This window comes from Octopus sinensis, linkage group LG21 (genome assembly GCF_006345805.1).
Source record: "Octopus sinensis linkage group LG21, ASM634580v1, whole genome shotgun sequence".
NCBI lineage: Eukaryota > Metazoa > Mollusca > Cephalopoda > Octopoda > Octopodidae > Octopus > Octopus sinensis.
Genome location: NC_043017.1, coordinates 13,111,727 through 13,136,104, shown reverse-complemented (window position 1 = coordinate 13,136,104; position 24,378 = coordinate 13,111,727). Strand labels below are relative to the sequence as shown.

The following is a 24,378-nucleotide window of genomic DNA, read 5'->3' as shown; positions in this document are numbered from 1 at the left end:
AATTAAAAACAATTTTAATAAAAAAAGCATTACATTTAACAGAGTAATCTGAACACTAAAGGGTTAAAGAAGGTAGTAGTTGTAATAATAATAATAATAATAATGATTATAAGTGTGACCTTAGTAGTAGTAGTTTGATTCTGTACAGGAACACTTTAGAAATCAACTTATACTGCAATGATTTTATATACTGGTTGTTGCTGTTTGGCAGCAACCGGAAATATTCCAGCCTTAAACCTTTAGTATTTAAACCGGCCATATCCGGCCAAAAGTATTCTGCCTGTTTTATGTTCAAAATGGCCAGATCTGGTCTCTCACACCAACCCTACAATATCGTTTTAAAACTTAACAGCTACCTCATCAAAAGTTCATAGCTACAAGATAAGACATGATTAGTTCAAAACAATGTGGATAAAAAAGCATTAATTTTGGCAGAATGATGCGAACACTAAAGGGTTAAACCTTTAGTATTTAAACCAGCCATGTCAGGCCTAAACATTCCACTTTTTTGTTTATAGTGACTAGATCATGCCTTGCATACCTACACTGCAATGTCATTCTAAAAATAGTCACATCGTTGAAATCTCAAAGCTATGAGATAATTTGTGATTATTTCAAAACAATGTGAATAAGTATTACATTTTGACAGTAATCTGAGTGCTTAGGTGTGAAATGTCTTTTCAGTAGGCGGTGTGTCTATCTTAATTGTTCTTCCTTGTTTTTGTAAGATAGTTGGGTGTGATTTGGGGGAATTTGGTTTCACTTCTAGTAACTATCATGTAGACTTCATTCTCAGCTCACCTTATACACTTAGTGACAGTTATACTATATAGGTAGGTACACTGCTATCATAATTAATCCAGAGAGGTATTTTGAGGGATGATGCAAAGATTATATTGTGGTAGTGTTCTTGATGAATGTAGAGCAAGCAGTTAATCATTTCATTAGTTTTATATCTCTCTATATATAAACGGCAGTTTGTCTGTCTGTGTGTCTGTCAGGTTGTACCCTCACCCTGACCACGGCTTTCAACCGATTCTGATGAAACTTGACACACACATAGCCCAATGTCATAATTCAAAACTAACGCAGTGAAAATTTTGAAAAGTTCCCCAGTTCTGAAAAAAATCGATAAATTCGACATGGGGATCGAGAATCTAAGCTTTTTATATGCAACACATTTTCTGTCTAGGGGACACAACTCGACCTTTTTATCGCCCAAAAGGACAGCTAGGAACATCGTATACACAGAAGTATTCGAGTGAAGAGAAGACATTGCAACCTACACATGCACCTTCATTCCCTAGAGGGAAAGGACTAGATTGGGATTAGTCGTTGCCTACTAGGGGCTCTTACATACCCGGGCAACGCCGGGCTATGCTGCTAGTATCTAATAAAATGTGTTGCCCTTATGTTTTAATTAACTGTGTAGCATTTGAACCGGCCATATCCAGCTCAAATATTCTACCTGTTTTATGTTAAAACTGACCAGGTCAAGCTTCTCACACCAATCATAAATTGTCGTTCTAGAAATATAGAACCACATCAATGAAATGTTGAAGCCATAAGATAATGTGTTATTAATTGAAAACAATGTGAATGAATAAGTATTGCATTTGGCAGAGTAATCTGAATGCTAAAGGGTTAGAGTTTGCCAGTTATAGTAAAATAACTATTTTTTTTTTGTTTCTGAAGCCAGGTGTTTGAAAGGTAACAATGTTTTTGCATAAAATTATGCCAGAATGTTTTCATTTAAATATGAGCCACCTTTGAAATGGGTTGGTTGTCAAGCAGTGGTTAGCCACGCATGACACGGCACACATGTGCATGCATGCGATGGGCTTTCAGTTTCTGTCTACCAAATCCACCCACCAGACTTTGGTCGGCCCAGACTGGTTTAGGTGAGCGAAAGAGACAGACCTTCAGACCAGACTGATCAACATATTCAATTGTTTTGACAATAAATTGTTGTATTTTAGTAATATTTTAACAACAAATACCTTATTATTTACTCTTTTACTTGTTTGTCATTTGACTGTGGCCATGCTGGTGCACTGCCATTAGTCAAACGAATTAACCCCAGGACTTATTCTTTGTAAGCCTAGTACTTATTATATCGGTCTCTTTTGCCAAACTGCTAAGTTATGAGGACATTAGCACACCAACACCAGTTGGTTTTTATTTTATTTTCTTAACACATTTCTTATTAGATAAAACCAACAAAAAAATCCCACCTACAGCATAGCTATCCATTCTTCTTTATTTTTTATAATTTTGTTGTGCCAGAAGGAGGTGGAGGGTAGTGGGACTTCTAAAGTCAATTCAGTGTTATTTACTCTCAGCTCTGACCTGATTGAGCTGAGTTATGATCAACGATTGTGTGTTAGGACTGTGACTTGTCTTAAATCTCACACTTCGTTTATCTAGAATTTGCATTATTCCATGTATCCTGCTCTAAGATGGGTGTGATTTGGTGGTTATCCTTAGCAGGTCAAGTGACCACTTCTCCTTCATTAGCTTGGTAACTCCGAGATTGCATGAGTATATTTACTAAGCTTACTTCCTCTAGAGCAGAACAGATATCTAGTCTAAATGCTTATGATAAAAGGGACCCCTGCTAAGGGCCCCTAAGGACAAAGGCGTTAGTGTTAAACTAGGTGATAACCCCAGACTGCCTAATATCTTAATTGAAGCTGGTGGATAGAAACTATTGAAGCCGGTTGTGTATATTCATGTGTGTGTGTACACAGACGCACGCACAAAAACAGACTGACAGAACGCATGCATGCTCACACATGCAGTCAGACACAGCGTGTAGTCACGTGCAGTCAGACACAGGTGTATGCACAAGCTGACATAGGCACACACGGGCGTGGACTCACGTGAACAGAGACGCACACATACAGGCAGATATGTGTGTGTGTGTGTCTGAGTAACACACACTTACATGCACAGACTGGTGTGCACATGCTCACAAGCACACACATGTGCATGCTCACACGTGCAGACACGCATACACACAGACATGGACATACACACAGACACAGGCGCACACAGGCACAGACAGACAGATGCACGCATGCATGCACTCAGACAATCATAGGCACAGACTCACAGATGTAGAACACACACATATATACATATATATTTACGTCTGTGTGTGTGTGTGTGTGTGCATATATATACTCTTTACTCTTTTACTTGTTTCAGTCATTTGACTGCGGCCTTGCTGGAGCACCGCCTTTAATCGAGCAACTCGACCCCGGGACTTATTCTTTTGTAAGCCCAGTACTTATTCTATCGGTCTCTTTTGCTGAACCTCTAAGTGACGGGGACGTAAACACACCAGCATCGGTTGTCAAGCAATGCTAGGGGGACAAACACAGACACACAAACACACACATGCATAGATATATATATACATATATACGACGGGCTTCTTTTCAGTTTCCGTCTACCAAATCCACTCACAAGGCACTGGTCGGCTCGAGGCTAGAGTAGAAGACACTTGCCCAAGGTGCCACGCAGTGGGACTGAACCCGGAACCATGTGGTTGGTAAACAAGCTACTTACCACACAGCCACTCCTGCGCCTATGTATGTTTGTTCGTGTCTCTGTGTTTGCTTGCCCCTTTCCACCACTTGACAGCTGGTATTGGTTTATGTCCCCATAATTTAATGGTTTGACAAAAGTGGCTGATAGAATAAGTACTACCAAACTTTAAAAAAAAAATAAATAAAATTGAAAAAAAAATTAGTACTGGGGTTGATTTGTTTAACTAAACTCTTCAAGGCAGTGCTCCAGCATGACTGCAATTCATTGACTGAAATCTATAAAATCTCTGTTTAGTCATGTATGTACTAGCAAAACTTTTCACTTGACTGTTAGATGGTTAATGGAATCTTTTCTGACTAAATTTTAGTTAAATTCATTGAATATAAATGGAAAACCACTTTGAACATGCCAAGCCCATTTCTCTTTTAATTTAACTTCCTTGATCAAAATTTCTGAAAAACAAGTGACTCATACTTTATGATAAGTTCTTGAAGCTTACTATTAACTGTAGTAGTTTATCAATAAAATTCTCTATAAAAACTAGATTGTTTGAAGTTTTAAGTGTAAAATATTAAGTTGTAAAAATATTGTTAAAATAAGCTATTATTCAGCACCTACTTGTACATGCACAATGGCCTTTTAATTTTCATCTGCCCAGGGCTATAATTGGAGACACTTGGCCACGGTGCCATGCAGTGTAGCTGTACCGAGAACCATGTGGTTGAGAAACATCTTTTTGTAAGTGTTTCTCTAATGAAATACATAGATTACATGTTTCAATTCAGTTAAAATGATTAAACATTTTTCCAACTTAAAAAAAGCCCTGGAAAACCAAAAGGTTGTTAACTGGCTGTGTGGTAAGTAGCTTGTTTACCAACCATATGGTTGCGGGTTCAGTCCCACTGCATGGCACCTTGGGCAAGTGTCTTCTACTATAGCCTTGGGCTGACCAAAGCCTTGTGAGTGGATTTGGTAGACGGAAACTGAAAGAAGCCCGTTGTATATATGTACATATATATATGCGTGCGTGTGTTTGTGTGTCTGTGTTTGTCCCCCTAGCATTGCTTGACAACCGATGCTGGTGTGTTTATGTCCCCTGTTACTTAGCGGTTCGGCAAAAGAGACCGATAGAATAAGTACTGGGCTTACAAAAGAATAAGTCCCGGGGTCGATTTGCTCAATTAAAAGGCGGTGCTCCAGCATGGCTGCAGTCAAATGACTGAAACAAGTAAAAGAGTAAAAGAGTAAAAAAAAGAGTATAAAGTTATGGACAATTTCAGTTTTACTTAGAATGAAAATCTTAAGTGTTGTAGTTCCAGAATCAGCCTGAGACGGGTTTAAGTTCTAAAGCACTAAACTGTGATAACTGAAATAGTGTTAGTGACCAGGATGTCGATGTATGTGTATGTTTATATAATGCTATGAGAAAGTAAAAATGGAATGAAAACAACAACAATGTTGTTGTGAATGACTCTTGGTTTTCCTCTGATGTAATCTTAATAATTTGTTTCTGTTTCCATTTTCTTTCAGATTATGTTTCATTTTGAAATTAACTTAAAGTGAGCTGTGATCAGCTATTTAAAAATGCCAATCCAAGCACCACAGTGGACAGATTTTCTGTCTTGTCCAGTTTGCTGTAATTTGTTCAATGAACAGTATTATCGTCCTATCAGTCTGGGCTGTGGTCACACAGTGTGCAAGAGCTGTCTCTCGAAACTTCATTCTAAGAAGTGTCTATTTGATCAGAGTATAATTTCTCGCACCATTGAAGAATTGCCTGTAAACTATGCACTGCTGCAGCTGGTCGGTACAGCCATTCCTGAGAAAGAGACCATTACTATAAGTGATCGATCTGAGCACTGCAGATCATATGAGTCTGCTAATCGATGCATTGAACAGTTAGCTGTGTATCTAAAACCTTTTTCTGCAGGTAAGGCAACATTTTAAATTATACGTCTTTTGTTGTTGTAACTAGAGGCAGGTATGGCTGTTGGGAAGTGTCTTCTACTAAAGTCCTGGGTTTCTCAGTCTTGTGAATGGATTTAGTAGACACAAAATAAAAGAAGCCCATTGTGTGTGTGTGTGTGCACAGGCATAGCTGTTTGGCGATCTGGCAGAAACGTTAGCATGCCGGGCGAAATGCCTAGCGGTATTTTGTCTACTGTTACGTTCTGAGTTCAAATTCCGCCGAGGTCGAGTTTGCCTTTCATCCTTTCGGGATCAAAAAAATTAAGTACCAGTTGCGCACTGGGGTCGATAGAATCGACTTAATCTGTCTGTCCTTGTTTGTCTCCTCTGTGTTTAGCCCCTTGTGGGTAGTAAAGAAATTGGTATTTTGTCGGCCGTTATGTTCTGAGTTCAAATTCTGCCGAGGTCGACTTTGCCTTTCATCCTTTCGGGGTCGAAAAATTAAGTACCAGTTGCGCACTGGGGTCGATATAATCGACTTAATCTGTCTGTCCTTGTTTGTCTCCTCTGTGTTTAGCCCCTTGTGGGTAGTAAAGAATTTGGTATTTTGTCAGCCGTTATGTTCTGAGTTCAAATTCTGCCGAGGTCGACTTTGCCTTTCATCCCTTTGGGGTCGATAAATTAAGCACCAGTTAAGCACTGGGCTCAGTGTAATCGACTTAATCCATTTGTCTGTCTTTGTTTGTCCCCTCTATGTTTAGCCCCTTGTGGGCAGTAAAGAAATAAGAAATTTGTTTCTCAACCACTTGGATTTGGCTTCAGTCTCATTGCATATCACCTCTGGCAAGTATTTTCTACTACAGTCCCAGATTGACAAAAGTCTTGTGAATGTACTTGGTAGACAGAAACTAAAAGAAGCCTCGTATGTGTGTGTGTGACATACACACACTATTATTCAACTAGGGTCATTTGTTAAATGCTACATTGCCTAGAAACAGATGAATGTTGGGACATGAAGGCTGAAGAAAATCTGCCTCGAGATTTTTCTCTGACCCTTGCATGGATGGACAACTGGACATTAAAATGATGATGATGGTGGTATTTTCTTCTCTATCGTGTTCAAACTAACTTAGAAATCTAGTCATCATCATCTTTGTCATTTAATGTTCATCTTCATACTGCTGTACATTGGATAGTTTGATAGGATTTAAAGAATTGGAGGACAATGTCATATACCATTGCCTACTTTGGCGTGGTTTCCATGAGCGGGTCCCCTTCCTCATGCCAGTCATTTTACTGTGTGCAGTGACCATGTTTTTTTTTTCTTTTAAATTTTTATCTGTGTTTGTGTTTACACCACACCCACACACATTTACTCTCTCTCTATATCTCTTTCTCATTCACAGAAGGATGTGAGTGACACACGTATTCATACATGTGTTAATGCATGTGTGTGGAGGCGCAATGGCCCAGTGGTTAGGGCAGCGGACTCACGGTTTCGATTCCCAGACCGGGCGTTGTGAGTGTTTATTGAGCGAAAATACCTAAAGCTCCACGAGGCTCCGGCAGGGGATGGTGGTGATCCCTACTGTACTCTTTCACCACAACTCTCTCTCACTCTTACTTCCTGTTTCTGTTGTACCTGTATTTCAAAGGGCCGGCCTTGTCACTCTCTGTGTCACGCTGAAAATCCCTGAGAACTACGTTAAGGGTACACGTGTCTGTGGAGTGCTCAGCCACTTACACGTTAATTTCACGAGCAGACTGTTCTGTTGAATCGGATCAACCGGAACCCTCGTCGTCGTAACCGACGGAGTGCTTCCACCACAATGCATGTGTACTGAAACGCACTTATGCTAATACACAAAAAGGAGCTGACTGGTGAAATATGAAATGAAGTGCCTTGCTCAAAAGCCCAATGCACTGCTCAGTCCTGGAACTGACCCCATGACCTTATAAGCCAAACACCCTAATCACTAGGCCACACATCTGTATCAGCTTGCAACTACATAGGTATCTAAGCATTTATGAAAACATGGTACATGCTACCAAGCCTTGCTTGCTTTTACCATTCAAGCATTGCTATCAATTTAATCAATTTTACTACTTCTTGCCCCCCCCCCCGCCTCATATTTGTGGTTGCGTTCATTCCTACGTTAAAAGCTGTTATTGTATTGTGTAATTAAAATTAACATTGAATAAGTTTTCATTTTCTCCTTTTTTTCTTTGGGTTCTGAATGCTACTAGGTGCTGGAAACACAAATGCTATTCTTAGCAGACCGATGCAGAGAAAGCTGGTGGCCCTGGTTAACTGTCAGTTAATTGAAGAGGAAGGACGTGCTCGTGCCATGCGTGCTGCACGCTCTTTGAGTGAAAGAACAGTTACCGAGCTTATCTTACAGCACCAGAATCCACAACAGCTATCGGCTAATCTCTGGGCAGCTGTCCGTGCAAGGGGATGCCAATTTTTAGGACCAGGTAATATTGTTGTTTAACCCTTCAGCATTCAATATTTATTCACGTTGTTTTGAATTAATCACACGTCTTGTAGCTTCAAAATTTCAATGGTATATTTTTATATTTTTTAAATGACATTGTAGGGTAAGAGTGAAGGATTGGATTGGGTCAGTTTTAATATAACACAGGTAGAATATTTGGGCCGGATATGGTGAGATTTACTTTAGAATGAAAATCTTAGTGTTGTAGTTCCAGAAACAGCCTGAGACGGGTTGAAGTTCTAAAGCACTAAACTGTGATAACTGAAATAGTGTTAGTGACCAGGATGTAGATGTATATTTATATAATGCTATGAGAAAGTAAAAATGGAATGAAAACAACAATGTTTTAAATAGCTGATCACAGCTCACTTTAAGGATTAATATTTAACCCTTTGATACCAACCTAACCCTGGTGCTTGTTTTACAATGATCTAAATTAAAATTCTCAAAATTTTTCATATTAATTTACTCCAAACCCCAGCCTAATGATAAAGTTATTTTACTAAGTTCTTTGTTATTTTCGAAATTAATTGTAAACCTTTTAATACCAACTTGCCCAAAACTGCATGTGGCTCTTTGATAAAAACTTCTCATTTTCGGTGGCACGTAAAAGCACCATCCGTTCATGGCCGTTTGCCAGCTCCGTCTGGCTCCTGTGCGGGTGGCACGTAAAAAGCACCCACTACACTCGCGGAGTGGTTGGCGTTAGGAAGGGCATCCAGCCGTAGAAACACTGCCAGATCAGACTGGGCCTGATGCAGCCTTCTGGCTTCACAGACCCCAGTTGAACCGTCCAACCCATGCTAGCATGGAAAACGGACGCTAAATGATGATGATGATGATGTAAATTAAAACTTTCAGTCAAAATTTCATGTTAATTTGTTTGAAACATCAACTTAACCCTTTAGTATTCGGATTATTCTCTCAAATGTGATGCTTATTTATTCACATTCTTTTGAATTTAACATGCAAGATCATGTAGCTTTGATATTTTGATGAAATGATTTTTTGAATGACATTGTAGAGTAGGTGTGAGAGGTTGAACCTGGCGGCGAGCTGGCAGAAACGTTAGCACGCCGGGCGAAATGTGTAGCCGTATTTCGTTTGCCGTTACGTTCTGAGTTCAAATTCCGCCGAGGTTGACTTTGCCTTTCATCCTTTCGGGGTCGATTAAATAAGTACCAGTTACGCACTGGGGTCGATATAATCGACTTAATCCGTTTGTCTGTCCCTGTTTGTCCCCTCTGTGTTTAGCCCCTTGTGGGTAGTAAAGAAATAGAGGTTGAATCTGGCCAGTTTGAACATAAAACAAGATACAATATTTGGGCCTGATATGTCCTGTTTAAGTGCTGAAGGATTACTAATAACAAAGTTATTTTATTTGAAACAAAGGCAGTATATTTGAATGAGTGTATGCTAACAGAGTTAAAACTGGTCTATCTTTTAGGATCACATATATGCTTGAAGTTTACTTGCCAAACATAGATTTTTTCAAATCAATACTTAGATTAAATATTTTTGAAGGTATATGCAATTCTTGTCCTTTTAGTATGATGTTTTATTTTTCTTTCCATAGCTATGCAAGAAGAAGTGCTGAAACTAATTCTTCTTGCTTTAGAAGATGGATCAGCACTATCCCGCAAAGTGCTTGTCCTTTTTGTTGTACAGCGACTTGAACCACAATATCCACAAGCTTCTAAGACAGCTATTGGTCACGTAGTACAGCTACTCTATCGAGCTTCTTGCTTCAAGGTAAGCATAATTTTCTTTTGTTGTCTATTCTATTAGGTGGTTGGGGTTAGGAAGGGGATCTAGCCATAAAACCCTTGCCAAAACGGACATTGAAGCTTAGTGCAGTTTTCTGCCTAGCCAGCCCCTGTTAAACCGATTGACCCATGTCGTCATGGAAAAGGTTAATCATAAAAGTGTTAATGTTTCTGTTTTTGAATCTATTCTTAGACATTGTTCGTCTGTTATTCAGGTTACCAAACGCGATGAAGAATCTTCTCTCATGCAACTAAAAGAAGAGTTTCGTACTTATGAAACCTTACGACGAGAACATGATGCTCAGATTGTTCAAATTGCAACAGAAGCTGGTTTAAGGATATCCCCGGATCAGTGGTCTTCTCTTTTATATGGGGACACTGCTCATAAGTCACATATGCAGTCCATCATCGACAAGGTGTGTATCTGATTTCTCCTCATTACATTTACCACACTCTCTACATTTCTTTTGGATTGTTTCACATGTCTACTTTTCTAGAAAGAAAAAATAAATGAATGAAGAAACTTTAAAAAATGCAACTTCACCTTTATTGGGTGTAAAGCAGTAATAGTTAGGTAGCAATCATTATTATTTGAGCATTGAAAGGCGTTGGGCTGGCAATATCATTAGTGCGTTGGGCAAAATACTTAGTAGCATTTTTCCAGCTCTTTACATTCTGAGTTCAAATCTACTTTTGCCTTTTATCCTTTTGGGGTCTTTTAACCCATTTGTTACTAACCCGGCCAAAACCGGCTCTGGCTCTGTGGTAAAATATCTTGTTTCCATAAGCTTTGAATTAAAATCTTCCACCAAACCTTAGTCACAATTTATGTTCCTAACATTAGCTGAATGATAACTAAATTGTTTTACTAAATTCTTTCTTATATTTAAAATGATTGAAAGAAACACAGAGCATCTCAAAATAAATACAGTAATGAAAGGGTTAAGCAAGTAGTAAAGTACTAGGGGTCGATGTAATTGACTTCACCCTTGCCCTTAAAATTACTGACCTGTTAAAATTTGAAACCATTCTTAGGACAGTGGATTGGCAGAATTGTTAGAGCATCAAATGAGATATCTTGTATCTAATTACAACCCTTTATGTCCCTACCCACATCAAATCCTTGGCTTTTTTTCAGGGGTGGGAGATGTTGATAAAATAAAGTGTCAGTGAAGTACTGGGGTTGATCTGATTAACCAACTTTCTCCTTACAAATTTTGGGCCTTGTGCCTGCATTAAATATGATTTACACAATTGGTTGAAGACAGAAAAACTGCTTTGCAGTATATCCTCCTGCTCTTCAAATCCTGCCACGGTCAACTTTGTCTTTCAACCTTTTGGGATCAATAAAATAAGTACCAGTTGAGTGCTGGGGTCAATGTAATCGACTTTCTCCTCTTATAAAAATTGCTGGCTTGTGCTGAAATTTGAAACCATTATTATCATTATCAAGGTGGCAAGCTGGCCAAATTATTAGCACACTGTACAAAATGCTTGGCAGCATTTCGTCCAATTTTATATTTGCCTTTCATCCTTTCAGGGTTGATAAAATAAATACCAGTTTAGCACTGGCGTTGATATACTTGACTATCCCCTTCTCCCCAAATTTCAGGCCTTGTACCTACTGCAGGAAGGATGATTATTATTATTATTAGAGTGGAGGGCAGTAGCTAACTGTATAGAGACTGAGAAAAATATCTTATAATCCCACTGAACTCAACTTAGTCTTTGATCATTCTCAAATTGATAAGTACCTGCCAAATACTAGGGTGGGGGGATACCCAGCTTACCTCTGCCCCAAATTTGCAATCTTGAACCTCTTAGGAACAATTACCAAATTGTTATAGCAATGAACAAAATACTTTGTGGTATTTCAGAGTGGTTGGCGTTAGGAAGGGCATCCAGCCGTAGAAACACTGCCAAATCTGACTGGGCCTGATGAAGCCTTCCGGCTTCACAGACCCCAGTTAAACCGTCCAACCCATGCTAGCATGGAAAACGGACGCTAAATGATGATGATGATGATGATGACGTCAGGGTTTAGATGTTGTTGTGATCAGTTTTGTCCTTCATCTAAGGTTAAAATAAAGTACAATAAGTACTCTACGAAATACTGGGGTGCTTTTAATAACTAACACCTTCCTGAACTTAAGTATCACAAACAATTATTTTAAGAATTATTTATATATTGCTGTTTTTCTTTTTTCATTTAAAACAAAAAATAGTTTAGTCTTTCAATTGAATGAATTGTTTTTTTTTTTTTATTATTATTATTATATATTGAATTGGTCTGGAGGAAGAGACTGTGCTTGTGGCCTTTGTTAGGACTCCCAAAGTTTGGTGAAATCAACACGGTTAACATTTCTCTTGTATGGTCGCATGTAATAAAGTCTAGAGAGCCATTGTTCTGGAGGTGCATGGCATAATGGTTAGAGTGTTGGATTCATAATTGTAAAGTTGTGGTTTCAATTCCTGGACTGAGTGATGTGTTGTTCTTGAGCAAAGCACTTCATTTCATGTTGCTCCAGTTCACTCAGCTGGTAAAAATGAGTAATCTTGCGACAGACTGGTGTCATGTCCAGGGAAGTATATGTATGTATGTGTATATATATATATATATATATATATATATATATGCCAGAGAAGCCAGGAAACCAGCCCTTGTGCTCCTTATGGAATAATGTGGACTAACCAATATTCTGGAGATAAAAAAAATTTGGCTGATTAGTTTTGGCAGGGCCTGGTGATTGAGATGATGGAGAGACATATTAGTCAGGAGCACCTGGTTAGCAGTGGTATGAAATGGGCCAAGTTTTAGGAGCCAAATTTGTTATAGTGGCAGTATAAAAGGTAGAGAAAGAAAACAATACGTCTGCGAGCTAGAAGTCGGTGTATTGGTGAGAGTTGTGTCAATTAACCAGGTGCCCTTTCTTGGACGTGGTCCCGGATGTCTGCAGTACGTGAGCTTGTCAGTGTGTAAGTTTATATTAAAACTAGTTGAAGTTTGGCAGAAGGAAACGGTGTTCTGCCTCAAGATCAATTTCCTGTTCAGACCATGCTTGCATGAATGCAATAATAGCCTCTCTTAAGGTTGGGAAGGGACACCAGGTTAGTATATAAGGCGGCGAGCTGTCAGAAACGTTAGCACGTCGGACGAATTGCGTAGCCGTATTTCCTCTGCCGTTACGTTCCGAGTTCAAATTCCGCCGAGGTCGACTTTGCCTTTCATCCTTTCGGGGTCGATTAATTAAGTACCAGTTACGCACTGGGGTCGATGTATTTGACTTAATACCTATGTCTGTCCTTGTTTGTCCCCTCTGTGTTTAGCCCCTTGTGGGTAGTAAAGAAATAGGTTAGTATATATCTTACTACACTTACACATACCATATATATATATATAATATATATATATATATATATATTATATATATATATATATATATATATATATATATATTCATCTTTTGGACTTCATTGTTTTTCATCTTCATTGCTATTTCAGACTAAAACTCCTTCGTGTATTTTTTCTTTTTGTATTAAGCACTACATAGATTTTAGGAAGTTACTTCTAATGCTGTCAGGGGTTTTTTTTTCTATTATTAAGAAGTGAAGACAAACAAGATAAAAAAACCTAGGGATTTTTTTTAAAACTTTTTTTTTTTTTTTTTTTTTTTGCAATGTGACTATTTTTAAATTGATCGTAATTTTTTTGCAATGTATTTGACTTTGACGTTGAAGTTGTGTAATGTGAACAAATTAGGGGCCTAGTTGGATCTGAAGCACAAACACCCCGTGTGAGAAAGATCGCTTTTTTCCTCGTTTAGCTATTTGGTATTTGAAGCTATTTGGTTTCGACATAAGCTAACTCATTTCAGAGTTGTGCACACTGTTCGGAAGCCAAGAAGAAAGAACCGTTTGACATGAGCTGCAGCTAACCTTTTGAAATAGATATAGTGTTAAGCACAAAAATGAAAAATTGACACTGAGTAATAATCTGAAATGTCTATGAAGCTTTCCATCTGTTCACATCTAGAAGCAAGAAAAAGGTATATTTTTGTTTCATGACTACTTTCAAATAGGTCCATTATTTATATCCTATGATTTTCATTGGGCTAATTGTGAATCTCTTTAAACAATCCAGTCCAGTTTGTTACGATTAGTCAAGTTACTCTTTTACTCTCTCTTTTACTCTTTTACTTGTTTCAGTCATTTGACTGCGGCCATGCTGGAGCACCGCCTTTTTTAATCGAGCAACTCGACCCCGGGACTTATTCTTTTGTAAGCCCAGTACTTATTCTATCGGTCTCTTTTTGCCGAACCGCAAAGTAACGGGGACGTAAACACACCAGCATCGGTTGTCAAGCAATGCTAGGGGGACAAACACACACACACACAAACACATACATATATATATACATATATACGACAGGCTTCTTTCAGTTTCCGTCTACCAAATCCACTCACAAGGCATTGGTCGGCCCGGGGCTATAGCAGAAGACACTTGCCCAAGATGCCACGCAGTGGGACTGAACCCGGAACCATGTGGTTGGTTAGCAAGCTACTTACCACACAACCACTCCTGCGCCATTATTTATATCCTATGATTTTCATTGGGCTAATTGTGAATCTCTTTAAACAATCCAGTCCAGTTTGTTATAAATTAGTCAAGTTGTTTAGGTTTATTATATAAGTGATTGTTTATATTGGCTCTGTGTACTCAGTTGTTGTAAGCAAGCTGTTAGAAATAATCATTGCTGAAATTTATATTCAATGGAGGTGGGAGGGCCATATTAATATTTTTTTTGTTATGACCTGACATGTAAGAGAGGTGGAGTTAGATTAGTTTCCTGTTATCAGCTGTTGTGCAAACAGTGTTGAAGTTTCACCAAATCTATATAACCCCACTTTTGGAGGATTTCTATAATTTCAGAGTTTTTTTTTTTTTTTTTTTAAATAAAATTAGGCCAAAGAACTGATGTATTTAAATTTGGAAATGAAATGTAAAATTTAGTCACCAAAAATAATTGTTCTTTTACTTTTGTATGCAGTCAGGCTAGTTTAAATGTTAACCATGAAGTTCTCTCAGTCTTGTAGCTGGTGTTACTCCTACAATTAAAGGGGTAGATTTGAGTTGGCACCTCTTCCTCTTTACCTCTTTTGTTTTCAAATCCTCATTGAGCTTTTGTGATCACACTACCCTTCATCACCCTCACTTTCTCTATCTCTCTTTCCATCAATGAATGAATAATTTCACGGTCCGGTGACAGACCGATTCCTGTACCTAGAAAAGCCATTTTTTTATCAGTTCCTCTTCTTATTTGTTAGCTTTGCATGTCATCTTTGTATATTTCCAGCTTCAAACTCCACAGTCATTTGGACAAAGTGTCAATGAATTAGTGATAGCCCTCCAGCGTACTGGAGACCCTGGCAACCTGTCTAGGTTACGGCCTCATTTTGAACTGTTGGCTAACATTGATCCGTCTCCAGGTGGAAGCAACTATTTTAAATACCTCTCCTACTTTGTTTTAACTAATTATTATTATTATTATTATCATTATTATTCATATTATTATGAATAAAGAAAAGATTATTATTACTATTATTATTACTATTATCATTATTATTATTATTATATCCCACTATTTGACAAAATTTTGCCTTTGACAAAAAAAGAAAAAAAAACATCTTTTCAACATCATAATTGCTAAAGAGTTTTGCAGTATCACAAGCATCATTTATTAAAAAAAAGAAATTATAGATTTAAAAATATTTTTTTGTATGTTTTTCTGCCATGGGAAACAAAACTACCATGGAAAAAGTATTTTGAAAAATAATTAATAATATTTTTATTATTACTTTGATGTTATTTTAACATTAATTTTTTAGTGGGAAGAAAACATTTAAAATATAATTTTTAAAAAATGAATTTAAAAAAAAAAAAAGAATTTTGTGTTTGTGTGTCGTTTGTCAGTTTCCTTGTACATGTAATGTATAATGCACCATGAAATATTTTTAAATGGTTTTATGTATAAAACTTTGAAAGGGGCTCAAGGCATGATGTGTGTATGTGTAGGACTTATTGCCTTTGTGTATTTGTGTGTGAAGAGCCCATGGTATGTGTGTTCATGTTCCATTTTTTTTTTTAAATAATAAAGCCCAGATGTTGATGTGTTGTGTAAATTAGAATTACAGCACTCTTTCATTTACCACATAGTTTGCTTTGAAGTTATATATATATATATATATATATGTGTGTGTGTTTGTTTGTGTGTGTGTGTGTTTGTGTGTGTATGTATGTTTTTGTGTGTGTGTGTGTGTGTGTGTGTGTATGTTTTTGTGTGTGTGTGTGTGTGTGTGTGTGTGTGTGTATGTTTTTGTGTGTGTGTGGTGTGTGTGTGTGTGTGTGTGTGTGTGTGAATATGAACTCTGTTTTAGCTATTTGTTTATCTCAACACACAGACTGGCATAAATGTAAATTCTGCTAATTAATACATGTATTATTCATTAAATTAATACATGAATAATACATGTATTAATTGTGATGTCCAGCCATGATCTGTGTCTGTAGTTTGTTTGTCTGGAACAATGAAGGCATAGTTGTCGTCAAAACTGTATTATCTGCCTCAAGTTTCTTGTGGTGGTGGTGTTGGTGATTATTTAGCCCCTGGTTAGACAAGATCAAAAGCATTTTAGCTTTGACCACTCTCTCTTTGGGACGTATATGACATCTATCTGTTTGAGGTGTTTTTATTTCCCAAGATGGGAGTTGGACTGTGATTTGAACAAGTTCCGGCTACTATTTCTTGCAAATGGACTAACCTACTATAGATCTAACTCTTGCTCATCACTCACATAAATTGGTTATTTAATTTTGTTCTTATTGTTTAGCCTCAAGTCAGTTCTGATTGAGCAAACCTATTATTATAGGCAAGCCTGCTATGACCATCCCATCTGTTTTTTTTTGTTTTTTTTGTTTTCTTCTGATAGGGCCACGTTATGCAATACATTTTCATTCTTTAGGTTTACTAGCATTAATGGAATTAAGTGACTTGTAGAGGCTCCTGTTGTCGCCCGGTCAATCTTGTGTGAGCAAATGTATGACCTTATAAGGTAGTAGGTCAACACCTCAACATTGTACCTGTATGTTGTTTCTCTGCCTGGTACACTCAGCCATATACATTGGTCTCTTGTCCCTAGTATCATATAAAAGTCCAGATATGTTCCTATTTTACTACCACCAACCAATCTATGTTTGTATGCTAGTTGTTGTATGGTTCCAGGTGAACCCAGGGGGAGCAAGCCCTTCATGATGGGAAGCATTCAAACTGATCTACTAGTCCTTATCACATATCTAGCTCTATAGTTACCCAATGTCTCTCTTCCTTTTTGAGGAAATTTGGCTGATGTTTCTTTCTGACAGGTTAGGTAACATCTTCGAGGCTGAATATATCTGAATACAGGTGGAGACACTATAGACTTTAGTAAAAGTGTAAGACTTTTCCATGGCTCCTATTGTTTTTGTTTGATTTCATTTCAGCTTCTTGTTTGAGCAAGTCTACAATCAGATACATTCCAACCATAATCGTCTTTCTTTTAAGGGATTATCTGGCATTAGTTTACCCAACATATTCTTGTTTTAAGACAGCTGGATTTGATTTGAGAGACGGATTGATTTTACTGCTATTTTTAGCAGTTTGAGTGTCCTGTGTCAAGGACTTAGTGACAAATAAGGTTGTTGTTGATGTGAGTGCTAATTTTGTTAATTTTGTTTTTACAGAGATATTATTTTTTAGGACTCGTAATGTTCTGTGATGTTGATGTAATATGTGTGTTTATAATAATAATAATAATGAAATTATTGTATAGTGCTCAGGTGCACCACAACTTGTCAGAAAGTGCATATAAAGTACATGCAGTAATGTAGAAATGTCTGGAAAGCGAACAATGTATGAGTCAGATACATGCTTGTGTGTGTATGGAGGGGAGAAAATCAGGTGTAGTGTTGGCGAATCTCAGGAAGCATGGAAGTTTTGAAGGATGCAGTGCTCCGACAACTAACAACTGATGCCGGCATTTTGTTCCATGCTTCAGCAACTCTCAGCTTGAAAAAATGTTTCCTGAAGTCATGGGAGCTGTGCTGTTTTCTGACTTTGTAAATATGTCCACGGGTGTTAGATGGGTGGAGTTTGAAAAGGTGCTCAGAGTTATTGTTTGTACGATGGTTGATGTACCAGTATAGTGCTTGTTCTGTGATAATGTACCTATGAAGAGTTCGTTGGTCCTACAATAGTGTTATTTGGTTGTGTTATAGTGGTTCTTCAACACTGTAGATGTGATATGTTTGAAGAGGTGTGTATATGTATAATAAAATTTCTATTTGTTTTAATTCCCTTTCAACAATCAAAAACATTGCAACTAGTGACCATTTCATTTGTTAAGGGGTCTCAAGTACATTATCTAATGTGTACTTGCCCTTTTTCTTAGAATGTTAGGCTGTGATGTAAAGATTTGGCTACTGTTAACAACTGTATTAACTGCTGGATTTTATTTATTGATGGGTGGTGTGTAACCAGTTTTTGAGGTTTATAGGTGTAGGGTTTGAAGTTGCAGGTAGAGAAGGTATAATCTACAATGGTTCACATGCAAGTTAAATAAATGTGATTTCAAAGTGACTGAAAAAAAACAAACAAATAAACAAAAAAACAACAAACATTTAAGTGTTCAATTCTGGACTGAATCCATTTTGTCTATGAAAATAAGTAAGGGGAGAAAACTCTAGGTGGTTAAATAGTGATATTTAACCCTTTCGTTATTGAATTTATTTTGAGATGCTCAGTGTTTCTTCCAATTATGTTAAATATAACAAAGAATTAAGTAAAATAACATCGTTATCATTAAGCTAGAGTTAGGGACATAAATTGTGACTAAGGTTTGGTGGAAGGTTTTAATTCAGAACTTTTGAAAACCAGACATTCGTACTAAAGAGCCAGAGCCAGTTTCAGCCGGGTTGGTAATGAAAGGGTTAAAAGTAATTTTGATCCTTTGCCTGTTCTGTCTCTTCTTTGTGACACACAGGACGTACTTGTCTGGCGTCCATACATCATATATAGTGAATATTTATAACCACTAAAATAACTTGTAACTTATGAAAGTAAATTTTTATGTTGCTTAGAATAGCATAGATTTGTGATTTTATCTCAAGCCTCTATATTTAATTTGCCTTTGAGAAAGACCTGGAAATGCAAATGTATTTTGGGGTCCCAAAAGTAAATTTATGGCATGGAAAAAACCCCATCCAGTACATGCTGTAGTGGTTGGCATTAAGGGCATGCAGCTGTAGAAACCATGCCAAAACAGACACTGGGGCATGATATAGTCCTCAGACCTACTGGATTCTGTCAAACCATCCAACCCTTGTCAGCATGGAGCATGGATTTAAATGATGATAATGTAATTATTCGTCTGCAATCCAATAACATCTGTTTTCCTTAGTAAATTCATCAACCACATTTATTAATTTCTCCAGGTCATTGTGGGGCCTTTTAGCTTTTATGTGAGATATTTAACTGTATTTTAGTTAACCCTTTAGCATTTAATCTGGCCATATCCAGCCCAAATATTCTACCTGGCCATGTCTAACTTCTCACACCTACTCTACATTGTCATTGTAGAAATTAATAATCACATCATAAAAATCTTGAAGCTATGAGATAATGCATGCTGAATTCAAAACAATGTGAATAAATAAGCATTACGTTTGGCAGAGTAATCTGAGTGCTAGAGGGTTAAACAGCCTTTATGATTGCATTTAACATTGTCTTTCAGAAGTATTCTCCCAAAACATTTTCTATGTTTCTTGAGATATAATTTGAGTTTCATACAGTTTGTGACCAGAAAAATCTATATATGTATTCTGGTTGTGATGTTGATGTTACAGTTTAGATTGATTTTTTTTTTGTTTTGTTTTTATGTATATTTTTCTGTGTTAGCATAGGTTAACAAATACATAGTAAGGCCTTGTTTTTACAGCCAGATATCCTTCCTGTTGCTAACCCTTACATGTTTCTTTTTCAACTGATACACATATGCAATGGACCAATGAAAGGTTTTCTACACAGTTGCTCACTTTGCAAAAAGTAGTGGCTATGTTTGCTTGAATTACACTCTTCTTTAAAAAACAAAAATAACAAAGAAAAAGCAACCTTGAATAATGTAATCTTGACATTCACCTACCTTTTGAATGTGGCTTCTGTGAATGAGTTGTAGTTCTAGGTAGGCTCTAAGTAAAATATACATTGTTTATATGGTGATATACACAGTGTTTGTCATTTATTCTTGTGTTAGCAATATTTCTGTTGAAATAATCAATTTTGAGAATATGAAGAATTTAGTAAAATAACTTTGTCATATTTAAGCTGGTGTGTGGAATATAAATTAATGTGAAATTTCCATGGAAAACTTTTAGATCACTTTGAAACTGGAAGCTTGTATCCATAGAACTAGGGGCAGTCTCGGGTGAGTTGGTATTGAAAGGGTTAATGGAGCTCATACATGTTTATGAATGCTATTGTTTTTTTTTTTGCCTGGGTTTAAATGGCTAAAATGTCTTGTCCACATTGTAGTTTCAGTTTCAGCAAACAGTTATTGTGCTTGTTAAGAGCTTAGATAAATTACTTGTGTGTATGTATGTTTGTATCTAGGTATATCTGTCGAGGACACCAGTGTTTTGTGTATATATTTTGTGTATGTGTGTTCATTACACTCCCATGTATTGTCATAGACATTGAAAAATTTTGTTTATGTATATATGCTTTTACACACACACACACACACACACACACACATACACAAATAAATATGGTCATATATGTATTAGTATATATGGTGATATATAGTGTGTGCATACATATTTAATGGGTGTACGTATATAGACATTTGTAATGTAAATGATTTTGTGTGTGTGTGTGTGTGTGGGAGTATTTTTGTAAATCATTACGTTTTACTTTTCTGTTTCTTCAAAGATGCTCCAATTCCTACCTGGGAGAATCTGGAAGCTGTAATGAAAGCTGTACAAACTGTGGTAGAAGGCCTTGTGGACTTCATCCAGCACTACAGCCACAAGAAACATGAGCCAGCTAATCTACACAACACCAAATACAAGACAAACATGTGCCGGGATCTCACTCAGAAAGGAAGTTGTCCTCGGGCTGCCAATTGTACTTTTGCTCATTCCCAAGATGAAATGGAAAAGTGAGTTGCGTTCAGTACTTCAAGAATATATTTATTATCAATCCTTGTAAACCATCAGGCCATATTGTGTGGCTATTCTCAGGCATTGACTTCACAGGTGTGACTTGCTTATTTATCAATCCCTTGTATTTGAAATAGTATCCCTTATATATATATCACGTGACTGACCAGGCTATCAGATGTTGCTACACATCGCTGGTCACAGTGCGCTTCTTATTGTTTTATGCCTTCGAATGACGCCACCCCGCTGACTAAGCGAGCAGGCCAAGAGAAGAAAGAGTGAGAGAAAGTTGTGGCGAAAGAGTACAGCAGGGATCGCCACCACACCCTGCCAGAGCCTCGTGGAGCTTTAGGTGTTTTCGCTCAACAAACACTCACAACGCCCAGTCTGGGAATCTAAACCATGATCCTACGACCGCTGCCCTAACCACTGGGCCATTGTGCCTCCACACACACACACACACGAGTTCAATTCAGAAAATAAAGCATGTAAGCAAATACAGCAAAGTATTTTGTTTCATGCTCTACTGACTCCGTCATGTCTATGTGCTCAATAGCTCAATATTCTGAATTTTGCTCCAGTGTCTGTTTTGGTATGATTTCTCCAGCACGATGCCCTTCCTAATGCCAACCATTTTAGAATGTATGTATGTACGTACATGCATGCTTACGCTTGTATATCATTATCATCGTTTAACATCCACCTTCCATGTAGGCATGGCTGGAACTAGCATACATGTATAAAAGTTGTTTTGTTTCTATTAGGTACCGTGCTCGAAATAAGAAGTTTGGTGGTAAGACAGGTACATCTTCGGTTGCGGGTCTTACGCCGAAAGAAAAAGCTGAGTTGGATCAAGTGACCAAGTCCACCCGTGAGAGGATGATTGCAAAATCTGCACGGCAAGATACTTTCAACCCAATGGGTATTAAACAGTGAGTGTCTCTCTCATTTGTTAATATGTCTAATATTATTGATCATTATTGATAACAATTTGCTGTAGAGGTAAGGAGTATTAATTGGAAAGAATGACCTCCAGTATTTATTTGCATGTTTTTGGGGTGGGGTCAGGTCAAATCCAGCCATTTTTCAACTTTGCTGTTCATCTTTCTTCTGGGGTCAATAAAATTGGTATTTTTTGGGTTCAGAGTCACTATCCTCATTCATCCCCTCCTCATCCACATCGTGTCCACTCTTTCAATCAATTAAGACAATTGTTTTTCTCTCTCTTTCAGTATTTCTGTGAAACTTAATAGCAGTTCCGATTCTGTGAACACTGAAGGTTCCCCGCCAGGTTCGCTGTCGACAATTTGTTCTCCAAACTGCAACACCACCAATCCAACAATGACTGCCACCACCACCAGCATCACTACAGCCACCCCAATAACTTCATGTAAACCTAATATGACGCAAGTATCAGCAGGCCTCACCAGCAACACTAGCACGGTCTCTTCAGTTTCTTATCAGTTAGGAAGTGCTAATTCTTACAATAATACTCATATCAAACATGAAAGTTCGTCGCCAGTGCCTGTTACTCACAGCCATACTATCTCCAATTCCACTCCATGCATCGTGCCCTATGAAATACCACCACCTAGTCATATCTTAGATGGTAAGTCATTATTTTTCCATATCTTATCTTTTACTTGTTTCAGTCTAAAAAAGAATTTTTTTAGTCAGACAAATTGAGCCCAGAACTTCGTGCCGGTGGCACATAAAAAGCACCATCCGATCGTGGCCGTTTGTCGGCTTCGTCTGGCACATAAAAAAACACCCACTACACTCACGGAGTGGTTGGCGTTAGGAAGGGCATCCAGCCGTAGAAACATTGCCAGATCAGACTGGGCCTGGTGCAGCCTTCTGGCTTCCCAGACCCCAGTTAGCACATACAAGAATTGTTTCTCCTCATTTCTAAAATGAGATTGAAGAGGAAAGGCAGTACTCTTTTCTTTTGTTGGTCTACTAGAGTCCGCTTTCCATATAAGAAAGTAAAAATCTAAAAGAAAATAAAAGAATTAGAAATAATACAAATCTTTCATGTAAAATTTTGATAAGTTGTAACGCTTATGATAAATGAAAGGATGTTCATTTTTAATTAATCAATGTTTGTGATTTCTAATGATTTGTATCAAAGAATTGTCTCTGAAGATTTATATAACATTGTATTCTTGTTTTTGATTATCAGGGAACTATTATAAACCAGCTCCATATTGCATTCCTCCGTGTCATCAAAGAATGCCAGTTCCTCACCCTCAGTATTTGTTTAACTATCGAGTCGATCAAGGAATTCCTCATATGCAATATCGTGCTTCTACAATCAGCATGCTTGACATCCATTCAATGCCGGTTGCATCCTATACAGATCCATGGAAGAAGCCAGTTAATCACTTCGATCAAAAATCCAAAGAAACTCATGTCCAACAGAGAATAGTACCCACGTCCGGTCCGTTTCCTGATCATAGTGGCTGGGAACAGCCTGTGCCATCAAATACTATTTCTCAGTCGAAGGTGAGTTCTTTATTGATATGACCAAATTAATTTCAGTGTTTTAATTATATTTGTTTTCAAATTTTGGCACAAGGCTTGCAATTTTTGGCGAGACGTGAGTCTATTACATTGATCCCAATCCTCAACTGTTATTCATTTTATTGACCCTGAAAGAATAAAAGGTAAAGTCAACCCTGGTGGAATTGGAACACAGAATGTAAAAATGAAAAATGCTTGGCAGCATTTTGTCCCATTCTCTAATGATTCTGCAAGCTTGCTGCCTTTGGTGTTTTAATTATCTTGGGTTGTTAGATAACTTCACTCATGGTTTTTCTACTAGGCACACTATTATCATTTGTCCAAAAAAATGTGAAATCTTTTAAGATTTCAAAGACAAACAAAAGTTGTAGAGGAAGAATAAGGTTACAAGGAAACCATAAAACCTGATGACAAAGTAATTTTCATATCAATTCAAATAACTTTGGAAAAGATAAAAAATAATTAGAAAAAAAAAATTATCTTATAACCCAATATTTTTATAATGTAGGGCAATAATTACAATAACTGCTTTCAATGTATTCCTATGTATGTTAAGGTCTATCTGTATTTAATATGTTAGTATTTTTTGATGATTTCACTATAATTCATTTTCTGGCAAATTGTACTCATTTAAGAGAATATCTAAAAGCACTGATTTCAATGTTATCAAAATATACCCATTATGTATATTATAATGTATATAGTATAATATATATATATGTATATCTTAACATACAGGATTGGGCAAAAGTCACCTGACAGCAAATCAAAACCATTTAATTCCGAGATTTATTAATGTTTAACAATAGAATTTAATAAAAGCATCTAAGGATGAAACATCATGAGAATTGTTCTTCTTGAGTGACACATTTTTCCA

The 24,378-nt window shown here is 37.2% G+C and overlaps 1 protein-coding gene across 2 annotated transcripts in view; it reads left to right on the top strand.

The window, feature by feature from the left end:
- The window catches only part of LOC115222857 (roquin-2), a 93,266-nt gene that overhangs the window by 53,697 nt on the left and 15,191 nt on the right, over positions 1-24,378 (top strand). For both annotated transcript variants that reach the window (XM_029793205.2, XM_029793206.2), the window contains exons 2-10: positions 5,086-5,485; positions 7,711-7,941; positions 9,538-9,713; positions 9,943-10,143; positions 15,082-15,214; positions 20,749-20,977; positions 21,743-21,910; positions 22,211-22,587; positions 23,161-23,483. In XM_029793205.2, the coding sequence (XP_029649065.1) occupies positions 5,140-5,485; positions 7,711-7,941; positions 9,538-9,713; positions 9,943-10,143; positions 15,082-15,214; positions 20,749-20,977; positions 21,743-21,910; positions 22,211-22,587; positions 23,161-23,483 (2,184 nt within the window). In that variant the 5' untranslated portion in view covers positions 5,086-5,139. The remainder of the gene's footprint in view (positions 1-5,085; positions 5,486-7,710; positions 7,942-9,537; positions 9,714-9,942; positions 10,144-15,081; positions 15,215-20,748; positions 20,978-21,742; positions 21,911-22,210; positions 22,588-23,160; positions 23,484-24,378) is intronic.